The sequence below is a fragment of the Pelobates fuscus genome, chromosome 3 (assembly GCF_036172605.1).
Source record: "Pelobates fuscus isolate aPelFus1 chromosome 3, aPelFus1.pri, whole genome shotgun sequence".
Classification (NCBI taxonomy): Eukaryota; Metazoa; Chordata; class Amphibia; order Anura; family Pelobatidae; genus Pelobates; species Pelobates fuscus.
Window position 1 is genome coordinate 109613574 of NC_086319.1, and position 19424 is coordinate 109632997.

General features: G+C 42.4%; 1 protein-coding gene across 3 annotated transcripts; it reads right to left on the reverse strand.

Moving 5' to 3' along the window:
• Window positions 1-415: 415 nt before the first annotated feature.
• Window positions 416-12811, reverse strand: LOC134600867 (cytochrome b-c1 complex subunit 8). Of its 3 annotated transcripts, none has more exons than XM_063445254.1 (3): window positions 12727-12811; window positions 2892-3064; window positions 416-637 (listed from the first exon to the last, which is right to left on the reverse strand). In XM_063445254.1, exons 2-3 carry the CDS (start codon window positions 3046-3048, stop codon window positions 543-545), a joined length of 252 nt encoding a protein of 83 aa, XP_063301324.1. In that variant the 5' UTR covers window positions 3049-3064; window positions 12727-12811; the 3' UTR covers window positions 416-542. The 3 variants fall into 3 exon arrangements, with proteins under 3 accessions (XP_063301324.1, XP_063301325.1, XP_063301326.1); XM_063445255.1 differs by having other exon boundaries at window positions 2892-3078; window positions 12727-12803; XM_063445256.1 differs by lacking the exon at window positions 12727-12811 and adding an exon at window positions 12622-12720.
• Between the last annotated feature and the right edge of the window lie 6613 nt (window positions 12812-19424).

The following is a 19424-nucleotide window of genomic DNA, read 5'->3' on the forward strand; positions in this document are numbered from 1 at the left end:
ACAAAATGTACTTATTAAATGTAGAGATAAATGTAACGGTTCCAGTTTTGGAGCAGTCTATTAGGTTTAAGATGTGAACAGAACTACTGATCCATAATACTGATACACACACTAGAGCTTAAAAAACACATTAACTGCAGTCGTTACTGCGACTGTCGCGAAGGAGGAGTATCCATAAATATTTCAGTAGAGTACTAGGTGGGGGAGGTATTTACTGTACGTTTAGCATTAGATGAACGTGAAAAGATGTGGCATTGTTCAATAATCTTCCTCCTTAGTCTTGCCATTGGCTAGGACTGGTTCGAACATAGTTTAAAATAATAATGATGCAGTCTCTGGAGAGGGTAGAGTCACGAAAAACCAAGTGCAGTAAACGTTCAACAATACATTTTCAAGCATACAGAAAACAGCAAAATCAATTTGAAACAATTTTATTTATGGCTCACAAATGGTGCGAAAGACAAATAAATAATTCTTTCTGCCATCTGTAAGAGGAACAGAGTCACAGAAAAAAAATGCCACAGATCTCCAAAGAGGCAACTTTACTTGTCATTTTCAAACAAGGATGGGATCTTCTTCTTGTTGTTTGCATGTTCTTGGGTTCCCCAGGAATATGTTATATACATGAGCAAAAAAGCTGGAGGATGAAAAAACCAAAAAAAACAAGTGTGTAAATATCTGCTACATTACAATAAAAAAAAAAAAAAAAAAAAAAAACTATGCAGAATAAAAATCATTGGAAAACTCATAGCATTAACTGGTTAAGAGCTCCAGCACATTCAAATTAATGCACAACAATACAACATGTTGCTGTTCAGCTTCCAGAACCCCACCTACACTAATAGAATCTGCCGTTTCCAGAGTCTTTAATATTACAATGAAGGTTGTCTGACAGTGTCAGGGTATGAATCAGTGTGTCCCTTGTAGGTTTAGCTTATTGGCCCCCTTTGTTAAAATGTACTGAATGTACCTGTAATCCAGTGCTGTGACAGTCTCCAACCCTGCCTCTGAGACCATCAATCATGATGATCGATGTCCAATCAGATGCTTCACTTATAGAAGCAATGAAAGCACAAGGTACATTTGTGTGGAAACCGCCACAATCCGCCAGTTCTATGCTTCTGTATGAGAATTAGCTGTGCTCAGCGCCATGTGAAGATCTACTAAAAGACATTGTTCCATTTGTTGTCTGGAAGATACAATGTAAGCATTGCCTGGCACAAGGGCATCTGTTTACCTAAACCTCTGTGGAAGTGCCTTATACTGCACAAAACCAGTTAAAATCTCCCTCCTTTGAGCGCCCCTCAGCATACTATGTTCCAATGTAATGCTCTGTGTTTAATACAGGATGTCTTTTAATCAACAGTATTTTTATTTTAGTATTTTATTTATAGATATAGCTCACATATCACTTTTCTTATACTATCATGCAGAACTTAACATTTCATAAACCTATGACATATGTGCCCACTATCTGCTATTCTTGAACCAAGTGCCAGGAAGTTGGATGAAGACACAGTCTATGAACATCATACAATGATGGATAATTTGTACAGGTAAGTGCAGCTGTTCTTGCAAAAATCTCTATATTGGTTCAAGAAATATATGGGCCTCAATTCCACTAACTCTTCGCATCATAACCACCACTATAAGTTGTAATGGTTATGCAGCTTACAGTGCCTCTTTAAATAATAGATTGCTATGATAGACTAGATAATGTATGGTTCTAAGGGGTAAAAAAAATAAATTATGGGCAGCTTACTTTTCATTTGTGGAATGAAAAGTAAGTGGTGTCATTTTGGCAGGAACCTTTACATCATACAGTGACTGAAGTTAGTGAATTAAAGACATGCATTTTGTTAAGGGGGGGGGGGGGGGGGGGGGGGTCACATTGGAACTAATCTAACATGCACATTAGGGCCTAACAGGGAGGCTGATTAAAAGCTTTTTAGTGATATTTTCTCTAAAACCGCCTCAGAAAGTGTGTAATTATTCTACATTTATATTCAAAAGATTATAATTGTAAGAAACATGGCCAATATTTTATTAAATAAAGATAAACATGCTATGGTATCTCTTGGTAAGGCAGAGAAGTAACTGACCCCTATGTAACTGGGCATGGTTTCAGTTAGATTTTGGCATTTATCATTATTATGAAGAAATGTCTATTTATATTGAGGGTTTACTGACGACATACTGCACATCAAATAGAAGAATAGAATGATCCCAAGTACTGGGCCAAAGAACAAACAAGGTAACAATTTATCCTCAGACAGGGAGCAACCTACTAAATGTTTGCATGATCTTAGTAGTGCAACCTCGGATATCCACATATTTAACAGAGGAAATTGCATGGATCTGCAAAGCTCGGTGTTACATGGAGTACACGCTGTATGTGGCTCCACTCACATCACTATATAGACCAGTGATGAGGAAAGTATATGAAGACTTCCATCTATTGAGCAGAAATAGGTCACCCTTTTTTTAGGGGGAGGGGTGGGGGAATTGAGCTACTACTAGTGGACAGGATGGAGGAAGAGTGGGCACTACTCCAAGTGGACATTTTAGTTGGATAATGGGCTACCAGAATGAGTGGGCAGGATAGGGGTATAGGCTGTAATTACTATTACTAGTGAAAGAAGTATGGGAGAATGTGCTAGTATTAGTGGGTACACTGAAGGGAAGGGAGAGAATGTGCTACTGCTACCACTGGGCAAAGGACGGGAGAATGGACTAGTACAAGTCCTGCCTGCTGGTAGCAATGAGAAGTGAATCTGCTAATGACAAAAAGCGAGGGGGACTCAATTCTGCTGATATGGAGAGTGTGTGCGAGTCATTTCTTGCATTTATGGTCATGTGGGAAAAAAAAAAAAGTCCTGATAAATACTTACGTGGGGCCACTTTTAACACCTGTGCTGAGAATCTCCGCCACACGTTCGGAATGCCTTTGGAAAAAAAGTGTGGGAAAGCTTTCTGTTCGAAAGGAGACAGACTGTAGGTGATGATGTGCCGCACTTTAGCTAGGTCTCCGAAGTGAAGGCCTCCCATGGTTTATCACTTTTCTCTGTCAAATAATTGGTAAGTTAGAAACACAATGAAGCAAAGTCAATTAACATTGGAGTACACACATCTACACGCACTGTGAATTTCAAAACGTAAAGGTAACAGTTGTCAAACTGAAAACAACAAAGCTGACTTCCAGGTTTTTTTAAACTCAGCTATTTTAGTCTGAATTTTTTTAATTCACTCTCGAACAAATCTATCTATATACAAGGGTAAGAAAAAGACCTCCATTCAGACAAGTATCACATTGGTCTTTAATTTTTAGCACAGAACTAAATTGGAACTATCAACAGTACCTACTGGGGTCACTGTAACATCTCTAGAGATGATCGTAGAGCTCTTAACCCAATCCCGATGTTAGGGAGTGCTATGCCACCCCAAGAAAGGAGGGCTTTAACTCTGTTAGGGTGGCATAGCACCCCAATGATCAGGACCTCCCTGCAGCCTAAATACCCTTCTCAGGGTACCCTCCTCAGAGTCATGTGATCGCAGTGACACTTATGGAATCATAAGGTGTACTGTAAATAAATCATGACATGGTATAATAATATGTCATGTGTTGTATTTACCTATTTTTAACACCTGCTAAAGAACAGATTATTATTAACAACTGATATGTAAACCCATAGAATTAAAAGGAGGGCGTGCTTTCTTTTCTCCATGGAAAAAAAATGTAAAAAGGGATATACCGTATATACTCGAGTATAAGCCGACCCGAATATAAGCCGAGGCCCCTAATTTTACCCCCAAAAACTGGGAAAACGTATTGACTCGAGTATAAGACTAGGGTGGGAAATGCAGCAGCTACTGGTAAATTTCTAAATAAAATTAGATCCTAAAAAAAATTATATTAATTTAATTTTTTACAGTGTGTGTATATAATGAATGCAGTGTGTGCGTATAGGTGCAGTGTGTATGGGTGCAGTGTGTGTGTATGGGTGCAGTGTGAGTGCAGTGTGTGTGTGAGTGCAGTGTGTGTGTGAGTGCAGTGTGTGTGTGTGTGATGCAGAGTGTGATGCAGAGCCTTGGTGGGGGGTGGGCATTTTAATATATTTTTTATTATTATTATTTTCATTTTTTTTTTGTTATATAATTTTTTTTATTACTATTTTTATTATTGTATTATTATTTTCATTTTTGTTATATATTTTTTTATTACTTTTTTTATTATTGTATTATTATTATTTTCATTTTTTTTTGTTATATTAATTAATTTATTTTTATTACTATGATACTTTTTTTTGTCCCCCCTCCCTGCTTGCTAGCGTGCCAGGGAGGGGGCTCCTTCCCTGGTGGTCCAGTGGGATTGGTAGTTCAGTGGGGGGGGAGAGATTTACACTGGGAGCTGACCGAGGTGCTGAACGGACGGCGCGGAGGAGGAGGAGAGAGCTGCAGGAGAGGTAAGTAAGATCTCTGCAGCCCCCACAGCCCCAGTCTGTATTATGGCAATGGAAATATATAGGTTGTTCAGATACAACTTTGTTTTTCATGTTTGCTACAGCCATATATTTGAGCTTCATGATTTATGAAATGCTGTTCTAATTAAGACATATGAATATGTTGTCACTATGTTGTTTATTTCATTGTGGTACATGCAACTTTATTTCACTCACAATTTTGAGCCTCTCTGTGATCTTGCTGCCACTTTGGCATTAAAAGTGACTTAGTAACAATAAGAAATAAACAGGTTATGATTATGGTTTGGGCAACAGTACTCATGGTTTCCCCTCTCACTCATCTTTGATCTCATTCACTTTAAATTTTTTTGGCGCTCTAGAGCTTGTATGCATTGTATTGTTATGCTGTTAAAAGTCCTAAATAGGGACTGAATGTGGATCATGTACTCTGCTTGAAACAAAGCAGTGAAATATGCACTAGCAAGACCTAAATCCTCTCCTTTCTGCTTCTATAACTTTGGCTGGAGTTACAGCATCCAGGCAAGCCGTGCCATTTGTGTAGACATTAAGTGCTAAATCCAGGTGTGAGAGAGACACACTCTCGCTCTTATTTTGGAATAATAATCAACTGCATTGTGTCAGATACTGTGCAATGCAAGAGCCTCTATATATCAGCATTATGACATTTTCACGCAATCTTTTTTGTTCAATGCATGATACCTATTTTATGTTCATGTAGAAAAAGGTATGCAAAGATGCCTCTAACAGCTGTTCTCTCAGAAAACCAGAGTCAAGGTTACTAAAGGTTGTGTGGAGAAGAGGACATAGAGTTCAATTCCACCATCATATGTTCAATGACACTGCACTAAAGAATATTCAAAGGCATCCACTTTCAAAGTGTAGCGTGTTCAATCTTGTCAGCAGTACAGATTTATTTGTCCTGTTTTCAGCCAATATGCACTTGAATGTGTATATACACACACACAACCCATACACAGAACACTTCATGAACCCTGAGCTGACACTGCATTTCCTGGCATTGACTTTTTGTTCTATAATTTATCACAAGACAAGACACAATGTATTCATTATGTAAATATTTAGCAATATAGGTATACAACCGTCACACAACTGTTTTTTTTTTTTTCTGTAACAACCAGTCCCCAAGGATTGTTTTTATTTTTATTTATTTTTTTTAAATGCAATTTCACCAGCCTGCAGTATCATGCCACATACAAGGACACATACTTTAGATTTCCCACGGTAAAATCAGTACTTGTGACCTTTTATTCAAGAGCAGCTGCTACGCTTAAAGGACATCCTACACCAGAGATTCCCAGATGTTTTAAAACTACAGCTTCCACAAAGCCTTGTCATTCTAAAGGCAAGCATAATGGGAGATGTAGTTCTGCAACACCTTGGGATCTGCCCCCTGAGACTATAAATGACCACATTGTTTTGACTTTTAAAGACAGATAGAAATTGGCAGGATCAGGAAATGCTTAATACTTCTCAGCCAATCTTTGCACTGCCACTGTTTTCTTTTAATTCTTTATTTATTTACAAGAGATGACTGATGTGCACTCCCACAAAACATAGCAATGTGTGTAAATTACGGAATTGCATAATAAGTTACATCAGAATAGGCTTGTACAAGTCTCCAGTAACATTTTTAAGAAGTGAAAAGGATTTCACACTCAAGAGAAAAAGATAAGAAAAAGGAAATAAGTAATACATTAAGAAAAATGAAAACCAGAATAGGGGAAAGAAGGGACAGTCAGGAAATGGAAGGAAAAAGATACATCCACTCAAAGCAATGGCAACAAAAATCCCAAGTCGCACAAAGGGGTCACAAACAAAAATACTTTTTCCACTGGAGTTCTTAAAACACCCCACAAACTACTACCATCCAAGGGGTTCTTGGAAACTACATTCAAAATGTGGTAAGGGGGGGGGGGCGGGGCCTGACTGCCAGGGGGGGGGGGGGGGGGAGAGACGTGCCTAACTGAAGCTCCTGACTAAGCTGTGAAAAAAAAGCTAAAAAGGTACCTCCAAACCTCATGAAACGGCACACACCGACCTTAAGCGACGACCTGGTACTTAGTCCACACGGTGAACCGGTGATGCGGACAACAGGCAACAGGCTTTACCCGCGGAGGCATGCGGCCGGGAGCGCAATGGCAGGGAGCGGCAGCCGAGTTCCCAGTCTGGAGCAGCCAGAGAGCTGAGCGCCACACGCTAGTACCCCGCAACCCCCTCCCCCCCCCCTATGGACCAGTGGGGGTGATCCCGGTCCACTACTGGGAGTCCTCCCAGCCATGGCAGGCACAAAGAAGCCCATCGGAAGGCCAAGAGATTTGCCAAAGATGGCGGCGACCACGCGGCTTGTCAGCAGCCAGGTGGAACAACAAGTCCCTGTGTCCAGCTTGGAGCAAATATTCACAAATTTCTGGCGGAAGCTGGAATGCAGACTGCAACAGGGAATCCAGCAGCCATCAAACTTAAGCTCCCCACCATGCCATTCACCGCCCGACCCACAGCGAAAATCGGCAAACCCGAAGAGACCCAAAACGGCAAGAAGGCGGCAGAGAAACAGGCAGCCACCTTACCCAAGCACGGTAACTTAGAGAAGAACACTGCAGAACCTAAACACCTTAACCCCTTAAGGACCAAACTTCTGGAATAAAAGGGAATCATGACATGTCACACATGTCATGTGTCCTTAAGGGGTTAAAGCCAGCAATGCTATCAGGGGAAGAAGCTCTACTTCGGTTGCGGACCATACACAGTGCCCCTCCCAAGCCTAGGAATAAGCAGCAGCAGCAAGAACCCGCAATGAAGGACCCAGCTTGGAGGGCACGCAAACAGCAAAGGCCTCTGAAACCTTCTGCAGCACGGAGGTGGGCACCAACCAAGAGCAAACCGCAGCCCTGCATCGAGCCCAACAAGACAAGGAGAGCCTTGATTCGGGACAATGAAACGCACGGCCCCTTACTGGTCACTCAAAACCTGCCACACACCGGCAGCAACAGGGACTATGCTATGCTGAATCGAGGCATAGGGTAAATGGGGGCTATGGAACGGCAGCAACAGAGAGCCCTGCTGACTATACTTCACCTGCAAACTGACTCTCTTACTAAACTAGCACAACCAGCAGTTTACATGTCTCAAACAACTCACCCACGAACTCACTGCAATGTTTTGCCTGCAGCTAAGTCTGACCCACAAAGTTGGTTACCTAATGCTATTGTATACCCCTCATTCTGTGTCTCTCCTCTGACTCGTCTCACCTGTCAGGCTCACCTTGATTTTTCTTTTCTTATAGCGAGAATCTAAGCAGATATAAATATAGCATAAGCATAAATGTTGGAACCTCACAGAAAAGCAATGCCATGTATTTAAATTAAAAATGTGACACGAGTATCATATACACAGTAAGCGCTCAGCGATTTTGTTTCTTGCCTCTCCAGTAACCTGGTGCCTTCGCCATGATCTGACCCTCTTTGTCACCACTCGTATGCCAAAGTACACAGCCGGGCTCCCACCATGTCTCTCATACAGATGCGAAAGTTTAAGCATTCACCACGCTGCAATACCCTGCAGCATCTTAACTATAACCCTATGTATAGATTAGCCTCATAGTAGCACCTCATAAGTTATGTTCAGCCTGTTATTATTGAAAGTGTTAATATCGAAATTGTGCCTGTACCTCAAGCAATGCAAAACTAGCATGTTACGTTAGCACTATCAGCACAACTTTTCCATACTGCATCACTCTAATTGCATTTCACACCTGTAACTTAATCATAATGTGTGTGGCTGCCTCAAATGTATATTAATCTTACTATAAAATGTGCCGACTCAGCGAAATGAAACACAGCAATTGCTTTAAATGTTCAAACTTTCATGTAACATGTTTCATTGTGGATTATGCAAGTTCCTGCTTATGTTATTGTGACAAAGCAGGACGATCTGTTAAATTGTGCACAATAAAAAAAAAAAAAAATGTGGTAAAGGGAAACTACATTCAAAACGTACAACTGCATTTACTAAATATTGCAAACATTTCCCAAGCCCTACAAGTTTACGTTTCTTTAGCTGCAGAACTGGCCTCTGTAGCTATTGAAGACATTCTCTTTTTCTCCCAGAACTTACTTCGTTGTTAGTGCTGGGCATTGTCCAAGCAAATGTTTGTCATAGAGAAGCATTAAGGACAAATCTCATAAAGATGGGTGGTTTCTCTGGGTAATGTATACTGTAACAGAACCCTACCGTTTGCCTGGGAATACTTATTGCTAACCGGCCCTTTAACAACTAACCAGGTACATATACAGCAACAGAGACTATGGATACAATGGAATAGCTTACCGGGTTCATGTGGATTATTTTTATCACAGTTTGGGACTTTTACCAACATCCGTCTATTTATGCAACCCATACGGTAGAGACTCAGCATGCATAAATATGAATACAAACTACCGAACACCGGACCACCCTGCTATTCAATTATGTGGTATTTAACCTCCTGGATCGGCACATACCATCCATATGAGAAACGCACAAACTCTTTGTTTCAGTTCCTGGGTGGCCGCCATTTCGGGACTTTTACACGTGTTCGCGGCCATCTTCGTTCAAGAACAGCGGTGATTTGCCGTCTAGTGTCTGGAACTAGAAACGGACACTCGAATAGGCGAACACCGCTGAGACCTCAATAACACTGTAAATTCGTGTTGAAACTACCGATCGTCCTGCCGTTCGGTAGATAGACTATGCCACATACAGGGATTCTAGCGACCATCAAGTTATTCACGGATGGCAAGATTTTCGTGCCTTTTCACCACACGAACGAGGACCGACCGCAAGGCCAAAACGTATGGAACTATTTTCGGCTAGTGTGCCTGTGCGGTCAGTCAAAACTTTAAAGCCCCATAACTCCCGAACCCCTTAACCGAATGGGATGATTTTTGAGTATGGTGTTCCCCCAGATTAGGGATATCTGGGGATACTGGGTTTATGAATGTACCCCAAGTATTTGGGGTACATCCAAAACTAGGGTAAAAATGTGTGTGTGTGTTAATTATGTTAAATGTTTCTGATGGGAGGAGATGTGTGGGATGTACCATGTTTGTTATTGGTTACTGTACTAATTATGTAGGTGTCTCCCTTGCATGGGCAGAATCGCATAAAAGGAGAGTCCTTGTCATTAAAATTTTGTTCTTCTTGACCCTTCAAAACGTAGCCTCGTCTCGTTCTTGGAAGGGGATTTACTGCATAACTATCTTGCTCTTTTAACAGCTATGCATGACTCTGCTCTTGGATCTTGTGGATGGGAATAAGTAACTTCATTACTATACAGCAGCTTGCCGGGAAAAAGGACGTCTCAAACGGCTGATACCCTCTCACTACCTGGGTAGCCGTTACATATACATAAACTAAATAAGGAAAATACAGTGAAAAATTATTTCTTACCCGGTGGTGTGACATGATGAACCAGTAAAAGCAACGTATCTAGTGCATACAAGCAAAAATAAATCTGCATCAATTTACTGAATTGATTAGTATCTGGAGCCATCGTTCCAGTCAGTGTTAAACTGTTTTAATTCTAAACGAGAGCCATCTATAACCTCTGTGCTGCTTGGTAGGGATCGACCGATATTGATTTTTTAGAGCCGATACCGATAATCTGTGAACTTTCAGGCTGATAGCCGATAATTTTACAATATTCTGCACATTTACCATTTTGAAAAAAGTTAACTATTTCTAAAGTTAAATGCTCAAATAGTGTGCGTAAAGTGAATGCAGTGGGTGTAGCGTGCGTAAAGTGAATGCAGTGGGTGTAGCGTGCGTAAAGTGAATGCAGTGGGTGTAGCGTGCGTAAAGTGAATGCAGTGGGTGTAGCGTGCGTAAAGTGAATGCAGTGGGTGTAGCGTGCGTAAAGTGAATGCAGTGGGTGTAGCGTGCGTAAAGTGAATGCAGTGGGTGTAGCGTGCGTAAAGTGAATGCAGTGGGTGTAGCGTGCGTAAAGTGAATGCAGTGGGTGTAGCGTGCGTAAAGTGAATGCAGTGGGTGTAGCGTGCGTAAAGTGAATGCAGTGGGTGTAGCGTGCGTAAAGTGAATGCAGTGGGTGTAGCGTGCGTAAAGTGAATGCAGTGGGTGTAGTGTGCGTAAAGTGAATGCAGTGGGTGTAGTGTGCGTAAAGTGAATGCAGTGGGTGTAGTGTGCGTAAAGTGAATGCAGTGGGTGTAGTGTGCGTAAAGTGAATGCAGTGGGTGTAGTGTGCGTAAAGTGAATGCAGTGTGCTTGTGTATGTATATAATGAATGCAGAGTGTGTATAGTGAATGCAGTGTGTGTATATAATGAATGCAGAGTGTTTGTGTAGTATGTGTATCGTGAATGCAGTGTACGTGTGTAGTGTGTGTATATAATCCAGAGTGTGTGTGTGTGTGTGTTTCTGTAGGTATGTAATTTGTGTAAAATGGGGGGGTGGGAGGAGCGCCTTTTTAATTTCCATATTTTTTTTATCTTACATTTTTTGTTTAATCCCCCCTCCCTGCTTGTTACCTGGCCAGGGAGGGGGGGTTATGGCATTCCCTGGTGGTCCGGTGGCATGGACTGTGCAGTGGGGATCCAGCAAGTGCTTGCTTACCTTCCCAGCAGCTCCCCTGTGTAAATCTCGTGGCCTGTGTGCCACGCAGAGCATTGCCATGGTAACCCGTGGCAATGCTCTGACGGCCGCGGGACTCGCAAGATTTACAAAGGGGAGCTGAAGGGAGCCCTGCGGTCCTGGTATGTATTATCGGCTATATCGGTATCTCTATATGCCAATACCTATATTGCCGAAAATACCGAATATCGGCCAGACCGATAATCGGTCGATCCCTACTGCTAGGGCTAACGAGGAAGCATTAGCCAGACCAGCAAAGGGTGGTGGAGACTGGCTGAGAGTGTTAGCTGTCCACATTTAGCTAAGCGCGGCACCCAGTGATGGTATGAATTGGTATTGCTAAAAAGAAGTGTGTAATCTATTACTTAGCAGTACCTCCACTGGGTGGAGAACAAAGGGGCATCCTGTAGACCTTTTCTGCTCCCCCTGGTGAGTTAATGCCTACATCTGCTACCTGCATTCCAGTGAACTTAATTGCTTATAGGGTTACTCAAACCATTATAACTACTACATCTCGCTATAGTGGCTATGATGGTAGGAGTATCCTAACCCCTTTTCCTCGTAATGGGTCAGTGTACCCTTTCCTGATCCTGAGGGGCGCCAGGTCTCCACTGAAGAATTTACGACAGCCAGCTTCTAGCAATGTAAATCCTGCCACTCATTCATTGATAGTGTTGAAAGTGCACAAAATTAGCATTAGCCTGCTCATAACTCTAGTTCTGGGCTCGCTGATGGCAGCCCAATGACACTGCCGGAGGTGGAGTTACACCTCTGGCAGCAGAAAGGTTAAACTCACTTTGTGAAACACTAAACTTACAGATTCCTGGAGCACTTATAATGAAGGGCACAATCCAAACATACCATACAACAAAGTATGGTGGAGCTTCTCTGCCAACTTGTGTTCACTACAAGTGATGGCTGTGGGATTCAGACATCCCAATATATTAATTGCATGTGGAGTAATTTAACTTGTGTTTTTTGAAGAATAAATGTACTCACAACAGCTGTGCACCTAAAGGATTATGTGCACTGCTCTTACAATGAAAAGAAAAAGCAGTATTAGCTGACAGATATCAGGCATTTGGTGTCATCACTGCTTTTTAAAGCATTTATTTTAATAACTAACTCCCCCCTCTGCAGAGTCCCTTCAAGTCTTCTGTCTACAACCCCCACAATGCTCAGCTAGCCTACAGATTGGCTGAGCATGGTCGTACAGGTAGTCCACAACACAAGGGCTAATGATCTGCAGCCTGGTCCAGGGCTCCAGCACAAAGGGAGCTGTCAATCATTCCCTTACTCTGTAATGTCATTATTCCTCCTTCCTGGGTAATATCCTAATGATTGACAGCTCGGCTTCATTGAGACTCTGCAGCTACATAGTCCGCTATATTGCCCATAACCATAGGAAAGTGAGAATTCATGTCTCGGCTGTTTGTCTCCCCGCAGACCCAGCTCCCCCGCACTGTGTGTGATACAGTGACCGCCATGCAGCTTACCAGCGTCTCACACTCAATTAATAAACTCCGGATACACCGTCCGCCCTGCTCGCTCTCACAGCACCGCACAGCACATAGGACAAACGTAACACACTGAGCGCTCACCTTGCCCAGAAACTGCGGACACTCAATGCCAAGCACAGGTCACAGAGGTGCTTCCTCTGCCGCTGACTTCCGTTTCCGGGGCAGAAAGAATCCGCAAAAGAACGGAATGCTAGAGGTGTGCGCCATCTAATGGCCGGCGGTGAGAATGGAAAATGTGTAGTATTAGTATTAGTGTTGTTATTATTAGTAGTATTAGTAGTATTAGTATTATTATTACAGTTCTTTATAAACCACCAATATATTATATCAGAGGTAAAGATTTGCAATAGGTGAACTAACATACAAGTAGTTGAAACAAGGAGCTCAAACAAGATTATGGACTAATGGGAGTATGGTATAATAACATAAGAAGGCTGTTTGCTGGGAGAGTTTACAATAAAATGAGCGCTTTATAAAGAGCACTGGGGGGGGGGGGGGGGGCGGAGCTTTGCAGCCAAGCTGAGCGTTTGCACATTATTATTATTTTATTATTTATATAGCGCCATCAGATTCCGTAGCGCTGTACAATGGGTGGACTAACAGACATGTAATTGTAACCAGACAACTGGACGTACAGGAACAGAGGGGTGGAGGGCCCTGCTCAATGCGCTTACATTCTAGAGGGAGTGGGGTATAGTGGCACAAAGGGTAAAAGTAGGGGTACGAAGTAGGTTGTTAGAATAGTATTCACTGAGGGCTAAGTAGGTCATTTTTGACAGTTGCAGGAGAGGAGTCATGGGGGGCGGGGATAAAAACCTACTAACAGTTTCATTGATATGCTTTCTTGAAGAAGAGAGTTTTCAATGATTTTTGAATAAGTGGAGACTGGATGAAATTCTTACGGAGAAGGGAAGGGAGTTCCACAGAAGAGGTGCAGCCCTGGAAAAGTCTTGGAGGCCAGCGTTAGAGGTGGGAGTACGGACAGAGGATATACGTAGGTCTTTGGCAGAGCATAGGGGCCTTGACGGGACATACTTGTGTATTAGGGAGAATAGGTAGGTTGGAGCAGCATTATGTAGGGACTTTTAAGCAAGCACCAGAATTTAAAATTGAGCCCTATATCTAGCTGTAAGCCAATGCAGGGACTGACAGAGCGGGGAGGCGTGGGAGGTGCGAGTCTTGCCGCTGCATTCATTATAGATTGCAACGGTGCAATCTGGGAACACGTAAGACCACTGAGAAGAGTACTGCAATAGTCCAGGCGAGAGAGAACAGGAGCATGGACCAGCACCTTAGCCCCTTCCGGAGTTAAATAGGGGCGGATGCGCTCTATGTTTTTTGAGATGGAAGCGACAGGATTTGGCGATTGATTGGACATGAGGGGTGAAGGAGAGGTTGGAGTCAAAAAGAACATCCAGGCAGCGAGTCTGCGAGGTAGAGGTGATGGTAGCGCCGTTGGAGGGAGAAGGAAGTGAGCCGCCATCCATTTGGAAATCGAAGAGAGGCAGTCAGAGACTGGATGGGTGGAGAGAGATCAGGAGAGGACAGGTAGATTTGCATCACTAGACGAGCTCCGTGCTAAATTGCCCATATTCTGCCAAAAGTACCGCAAATAGCCCTACTCAGATGGCACGAGGGAGGTGGTCAATCCCTCCACCGACTGCAGCCTACTCAACTCCCCAGACAACTCTCTTCCCTTCCCGCCGGTGAGGGATATCCCGGCAACCACATGCTGCAGCTCAGGAATGAGGCATCAGAATTGGCCTACCTGCCTGCCGGACCAGCAATGCCAAACATGGCGGACGCTACGTGCAACCCCGCTACCTCCTCTCTCGGAACAGCTGGACAGCCTGTTTGCCGACTTCTGGGCCAAGCTTACTAATCACAGGGGCACTCCAGAACAGATTCCTCTGGCAACAACTCCACAGGCAGCAGCTAGCAGCCCCTGGATGGGACCAAGGCGCAGCCCAGATAGTGGGGAAGAGGAGGCAAGCAACTCAACGACAGCTCCAACACCTCAGACCAGTGGTGAGTCACCCATTAGCTAAACTACGACATACCCCGGGACTACCACCTAAACACTCTTCTCTCCTCCGGGAGGTCAAGGCCCCACCTGAGTGACGGGATATCGCTGGAGGATCCCAGGCCAGCCGGCACGACCCAGCCCTAAACCGCTCCCTTCCTGGGCCACAGATGGGATCTAAAGCTGGAACTCCTAAGGAATCTGGGGATCGCAGGCGTCTCACGGCGGTACAAGCTGCAGAACTGCTGAATGGAAAGGCACCAACCCTGCCCACCACGAGGACCAGCACCCCTTCGCAAGGCCCTGAGGCATCGCAGCGTTCACCACTGATCGGGGACTGTGTCAGCATCGGCTGAGCGTCACTCAAAGACTGGTGCTTACCAGTCATCATTTCTCTCCTCATGGCTTCCGCTGATATAACTCTGTCTAACTCCGTGAGTTCTGTTTATCATAATGCATTCATCACTGGCCTCCCCCACCACCCCACATACCTCCTAGGGGACTCAAGCTACCCAGTAAGGCATCCCTAGACCCTACTGCTGAACTCTCTTGCAGTGGCTACCTCTTACACCAGCTACTGGTATAAGCATGTCTCATCTCAAATAGCACTTGTTATGCCTTTGTAGCTAGCTGTACTCAGCAGGGATACAGTTCAATGTATTTCTCTATACACTACTTAGTCTGTCTCCTGGCTATACAGCCCACTAATCTTAGTAAACACACAGCCTGTATACCGTATATTAGCTAGATAGACGAGATTAGCCAGATTCCTACCCTGTCATATCTTAAGCCAAAGTAACGTTTTTTGTTTTTTTTATTATGACGCTTAAGAAATAATCCTGTTTACTTATGTACTTACAAAAAAAGTGCAATGTCTTATTAATGCCATGTGATCATATGTGAATATAAACCTGGTTGTTGCACTAGCTGTTGTGGCAGTGCACATCCTCGTGTTACTACTGATCTGCACAAATAAAATAAATAAATAAATAGGAGTACTATAGGCACCCAAACCACTTAATCTCATTGAAGTGATCTGGGTGCAGTGACCGTGTCCCCTTTACCCTGCAATGTTAATTATTGCTGTTCTTAGAGACTGCAATAATTACATTGCAGGACTAAGACTTCCTCTAGTGGTTGTCAATACGACAGCCAATAGAGGCACTTACTGCTTGCTAGGCGACTTTTGGTCGCCTGACGCTGGATAAGGACTTGCAGCATCTCCAGGCAGCACAGCACAAACACAGCATTAGACGCACTTGCATTGTTCTAAGCCCTAAGGGTACTAAGACCATGTATTGAGAGATTCAGCAACACTCTCTGTGTGGACTGCCCTCATAGGGCCTGACTGGGATACTGCCAATCAGTCTGGCATGCATTCACACCACACATTCCAGATGGACTTGCAAATTTTGGTTGTTGCCAGTGACTCGAAAGACCCAGCCTCCTGTGTCCCGATCCCATATGTCTGAAAAGTACTGTGGGGGGAGGCAGTGAGAGGGAAAAGTTTTGAAGGAACACTGCCTCGTTTCAAGCAAATACATTTATTTATAACACTTGAGTGTTGTAAAGGGACAGGCTGTTTAGGCATTTCATCGAATATGATCTAGTACGTGGAGTTCCGTGGCACTCTCTCCATTCAGTGTTAGGCCATTTTTGAGAGGTTTAACACTAAATATAGGTCCCTGGCCACCAGCATCCATGCCCCTACTGGAGGTATGGATAAGGCAGAATTTATGTGCTTCCTTCTAATTATACCAGCAATGGGTGGTTTCATTGGCTGAAAGCAGTCAGGTGTCACACTCAGCCAATGCTGCTTAGTCACCCATGGCAGCTTAGGCGAATGCTTCATTAGCTCAAGAATCACAGAGTGGATTGGGTCCTGGGACCCTCTTAAATATAAACATTAAAAAACAAACAAAAAAAAAAAAAAACGGTTTTAACACTGAATGGAAGGAAGGTTCAAAGTGACTCCACGCACTATAGCCACTTCAGTGAAGGAGTTACAGTGCCTACAAATGTACATTTAAGTTTACTGGGCCCCCCATTTTCTCCCAGTAACTATAACATTCCATGACTGCTTTCATTTTGGCACTTAGGGCAATTTGCTTCTTCTACTAGTTTTTCATGCTTTCTTGTTAAGTGCTCACTTTATATAATGATTTGTAAAGGACAGAGTACAATATATTAACACATGCAGAAATATTTTTTTTAGTTTTATTTATAATTTTCACACAGCTACGGCATTTTAACAAAAATAACTCAAAACAAGGTTATTAGCTAAATTCGGAAATTTCACAAAATAAATCTGAATGTCAAAACTGACAGTAAAACTTCTGGCTTTTACAGTAGAAGACCATTTCAAGATCTGCTATTTTTGCCTTGTTTTTTCCAATGTGGATTTTATTGAATAACCCCAAAAGAGATATCAATTTATTATTCATAATTGTGGGAATGATTACTCATTGATCCAAATGTTTCTGCCACCAAAGGTCAGAAGTATCTGGGGGAAAAGTGCAGCATGAATACAGTTAAAGGACTATACCAGGCATAAAGCACATTAGCTTGCTGAAGTGATTTATATTTTAAGAGAATCTCGTCTTAACTGCAAACTTCATTTTAAATTGGCACTTTTCTAAATAATTGCAGATATGCCTTCCCACCTGCAAATCATCTTCTGGTTACGTTAGCTGCACAGAGCAGACATCTTGGCTGGTAGGGCTGAAAGACCCCAACGGCTCAAAAATCAGAGGCTTCTTAATGAGACGCCTCTGATTGGTAACTTGCCCATAGCAGACAGGAAGTCTGCTCTGGGGAAAAAAGGTAGGGCTTGAAAAGAGGCCAATATACTGCAAATATAAAAAAATGCAGGATAAAATGCATGTTTTTATTGGTAGCATATCTACTAAAATAGTGATTATATATTTGGAAATACACTTGAAATGAAAAAATAAATAGGGCATTTTAAATTATGAAAACATCAAATTTTGAAGGACTAATTTGCCAGGTACATATCTCCTTTAGGGTAGAATATCCGGCTTAAAATTCAAACACTCTTATGACATACTATTTATTTCTTTAAATTAGACCCCCCCCTCTCTATTTCACACAGGAGATTGATTATTTTCAAAAGATAAATTTAATCCCGCATATCTGCCAAAATTTGCAGTAAGATTCTTTTAAAATCAAACAAACAAACAGGACAAACGCAAGACCAAAATAACAAACATAAAAAGACTCTCCAAGTCAGCTATGCCTTCAATCTGGCAACATGTGCCTTACATTTGGTCTACGCCTCGAATGCTGCCCTGTGGTAAAAGTCCAACACTGCCATGATCTTCCTACAGAATGCTTTTCATTTAAAAGCACTCAAATCATTGCTTCTTTATGACAAGCGTTCACTACTGTTTTGAGCTACAGTTCAAAGTGATTAAGGCAAGAAATTCTCTAAACTGTCTAATGAAAACCGCAATGTTAATTTATAGTGCAAATTATAGTTACATTGAAGTGGTCTGGGTATAAACTCCCATCACCTTAACCCGGAGCATGTAATTATTGCAGTTTTTATAAACTGCAATAATTACCTGCTAGGATTAACTCCTCCTCAAGTACCAGAGGTTCTTCCGGGTGGATAGGCAACTTTTGGTCACCTAAACGATGCTGGACGTCCTCACGCTTTGCATGAGGACATCCAGCGTCACCGGAATCCCCATAGGAAAACATTGAATAATGCTTCCCTATGGTGAAATCCTAATGTGAGCGCGGCCATTGCCGCGCATGCGTATTGGGTCTCCCCACCGACTGACCTCGGCGGGGGAGAAGCGTGGATTGAGCTGAGCCAACACCAAGGGACATTGGCACTGGACCCAGGTAAGTGAATAGCCCCTGCTGCACCACAGGGGGATGGAGGATCTTGACATAGGGGAAGCTAAAGTGACAGGAAAAAAGAGTGCTATGGGGGACTGGAATGTTCCTTTATCAGAGTCATCATAAAACTATTCTTTCTAAATTACTTCTTGACATCTTATGCATAGGAAAATATGGCCTATTCACCATTTAGTAAGTCTTCCATCAACCAACATAAATGAGGTTATTTAACTGCAACCCACCCGTAATCAATCATATGTTTCAGTTCCTTTAAGGGCAATATTGTCATATTGTAGAATAAACAGACATTAACACAGACAGATTTGTTTGCATTTTTCAATTTAATTATGTGTGCAGTGAAATCTAACATTTGCTTTAACTTTGCAGAGAAATTGTATATATTCTACATTCCATGCCTTCTTGTTAGATTTGATTGCTTTAACAGGGAAGGAAATAGCAGTATAGGAAACAAACATTCACTTGTCACAGACTTACATTTTTCTACTAAAGACATTTTGTGATAAGGCGTTTTTCTTTTAAATCGCAGCGCAAGGAAAAAACAAAATAAAAAGCATTATAGAAAGTGAGTGCCAAATGCATAATTAGTTATAAATACAAAGTATACAATAGACTCTTACTACCAGAGCCAATACATACATGGCAAAATACCTTTAGTACTCAACTAAATTACACATTAACTTGTATAAGAGTGTCTGATGAGCAGGTTAAGAAACATTCATTAAGTGTGCTTTAATCTTACACATCTAGATCATAAATTATATATAGATCTAAAAGAAAGGATGAGATTTTTTTTACTTTTTTTTTTTTTTTAACAAAGTGTGTTGGTGTATCCCAATGTTAAAAATCAAAAAGATAAATTTTAGGAGAT

Bases quoted from the DNA above. Each gene is read 5' to 3' on its own strand.
- LOC134600867 (XM_063445254.1), bottom strand. From the start codon at position 3,048: ATGGGAGGCCTTCACTTCGGAGACCTAGCTAAAGTGCGGCACATCATC. The intron at 638-2,891 runs GTAAGTATTTAT...TTCATCCTCCAG, and splicing joins GGTGTTAAAAGTGGCCCCAC to CTTTTTTGCTCATGTATATA.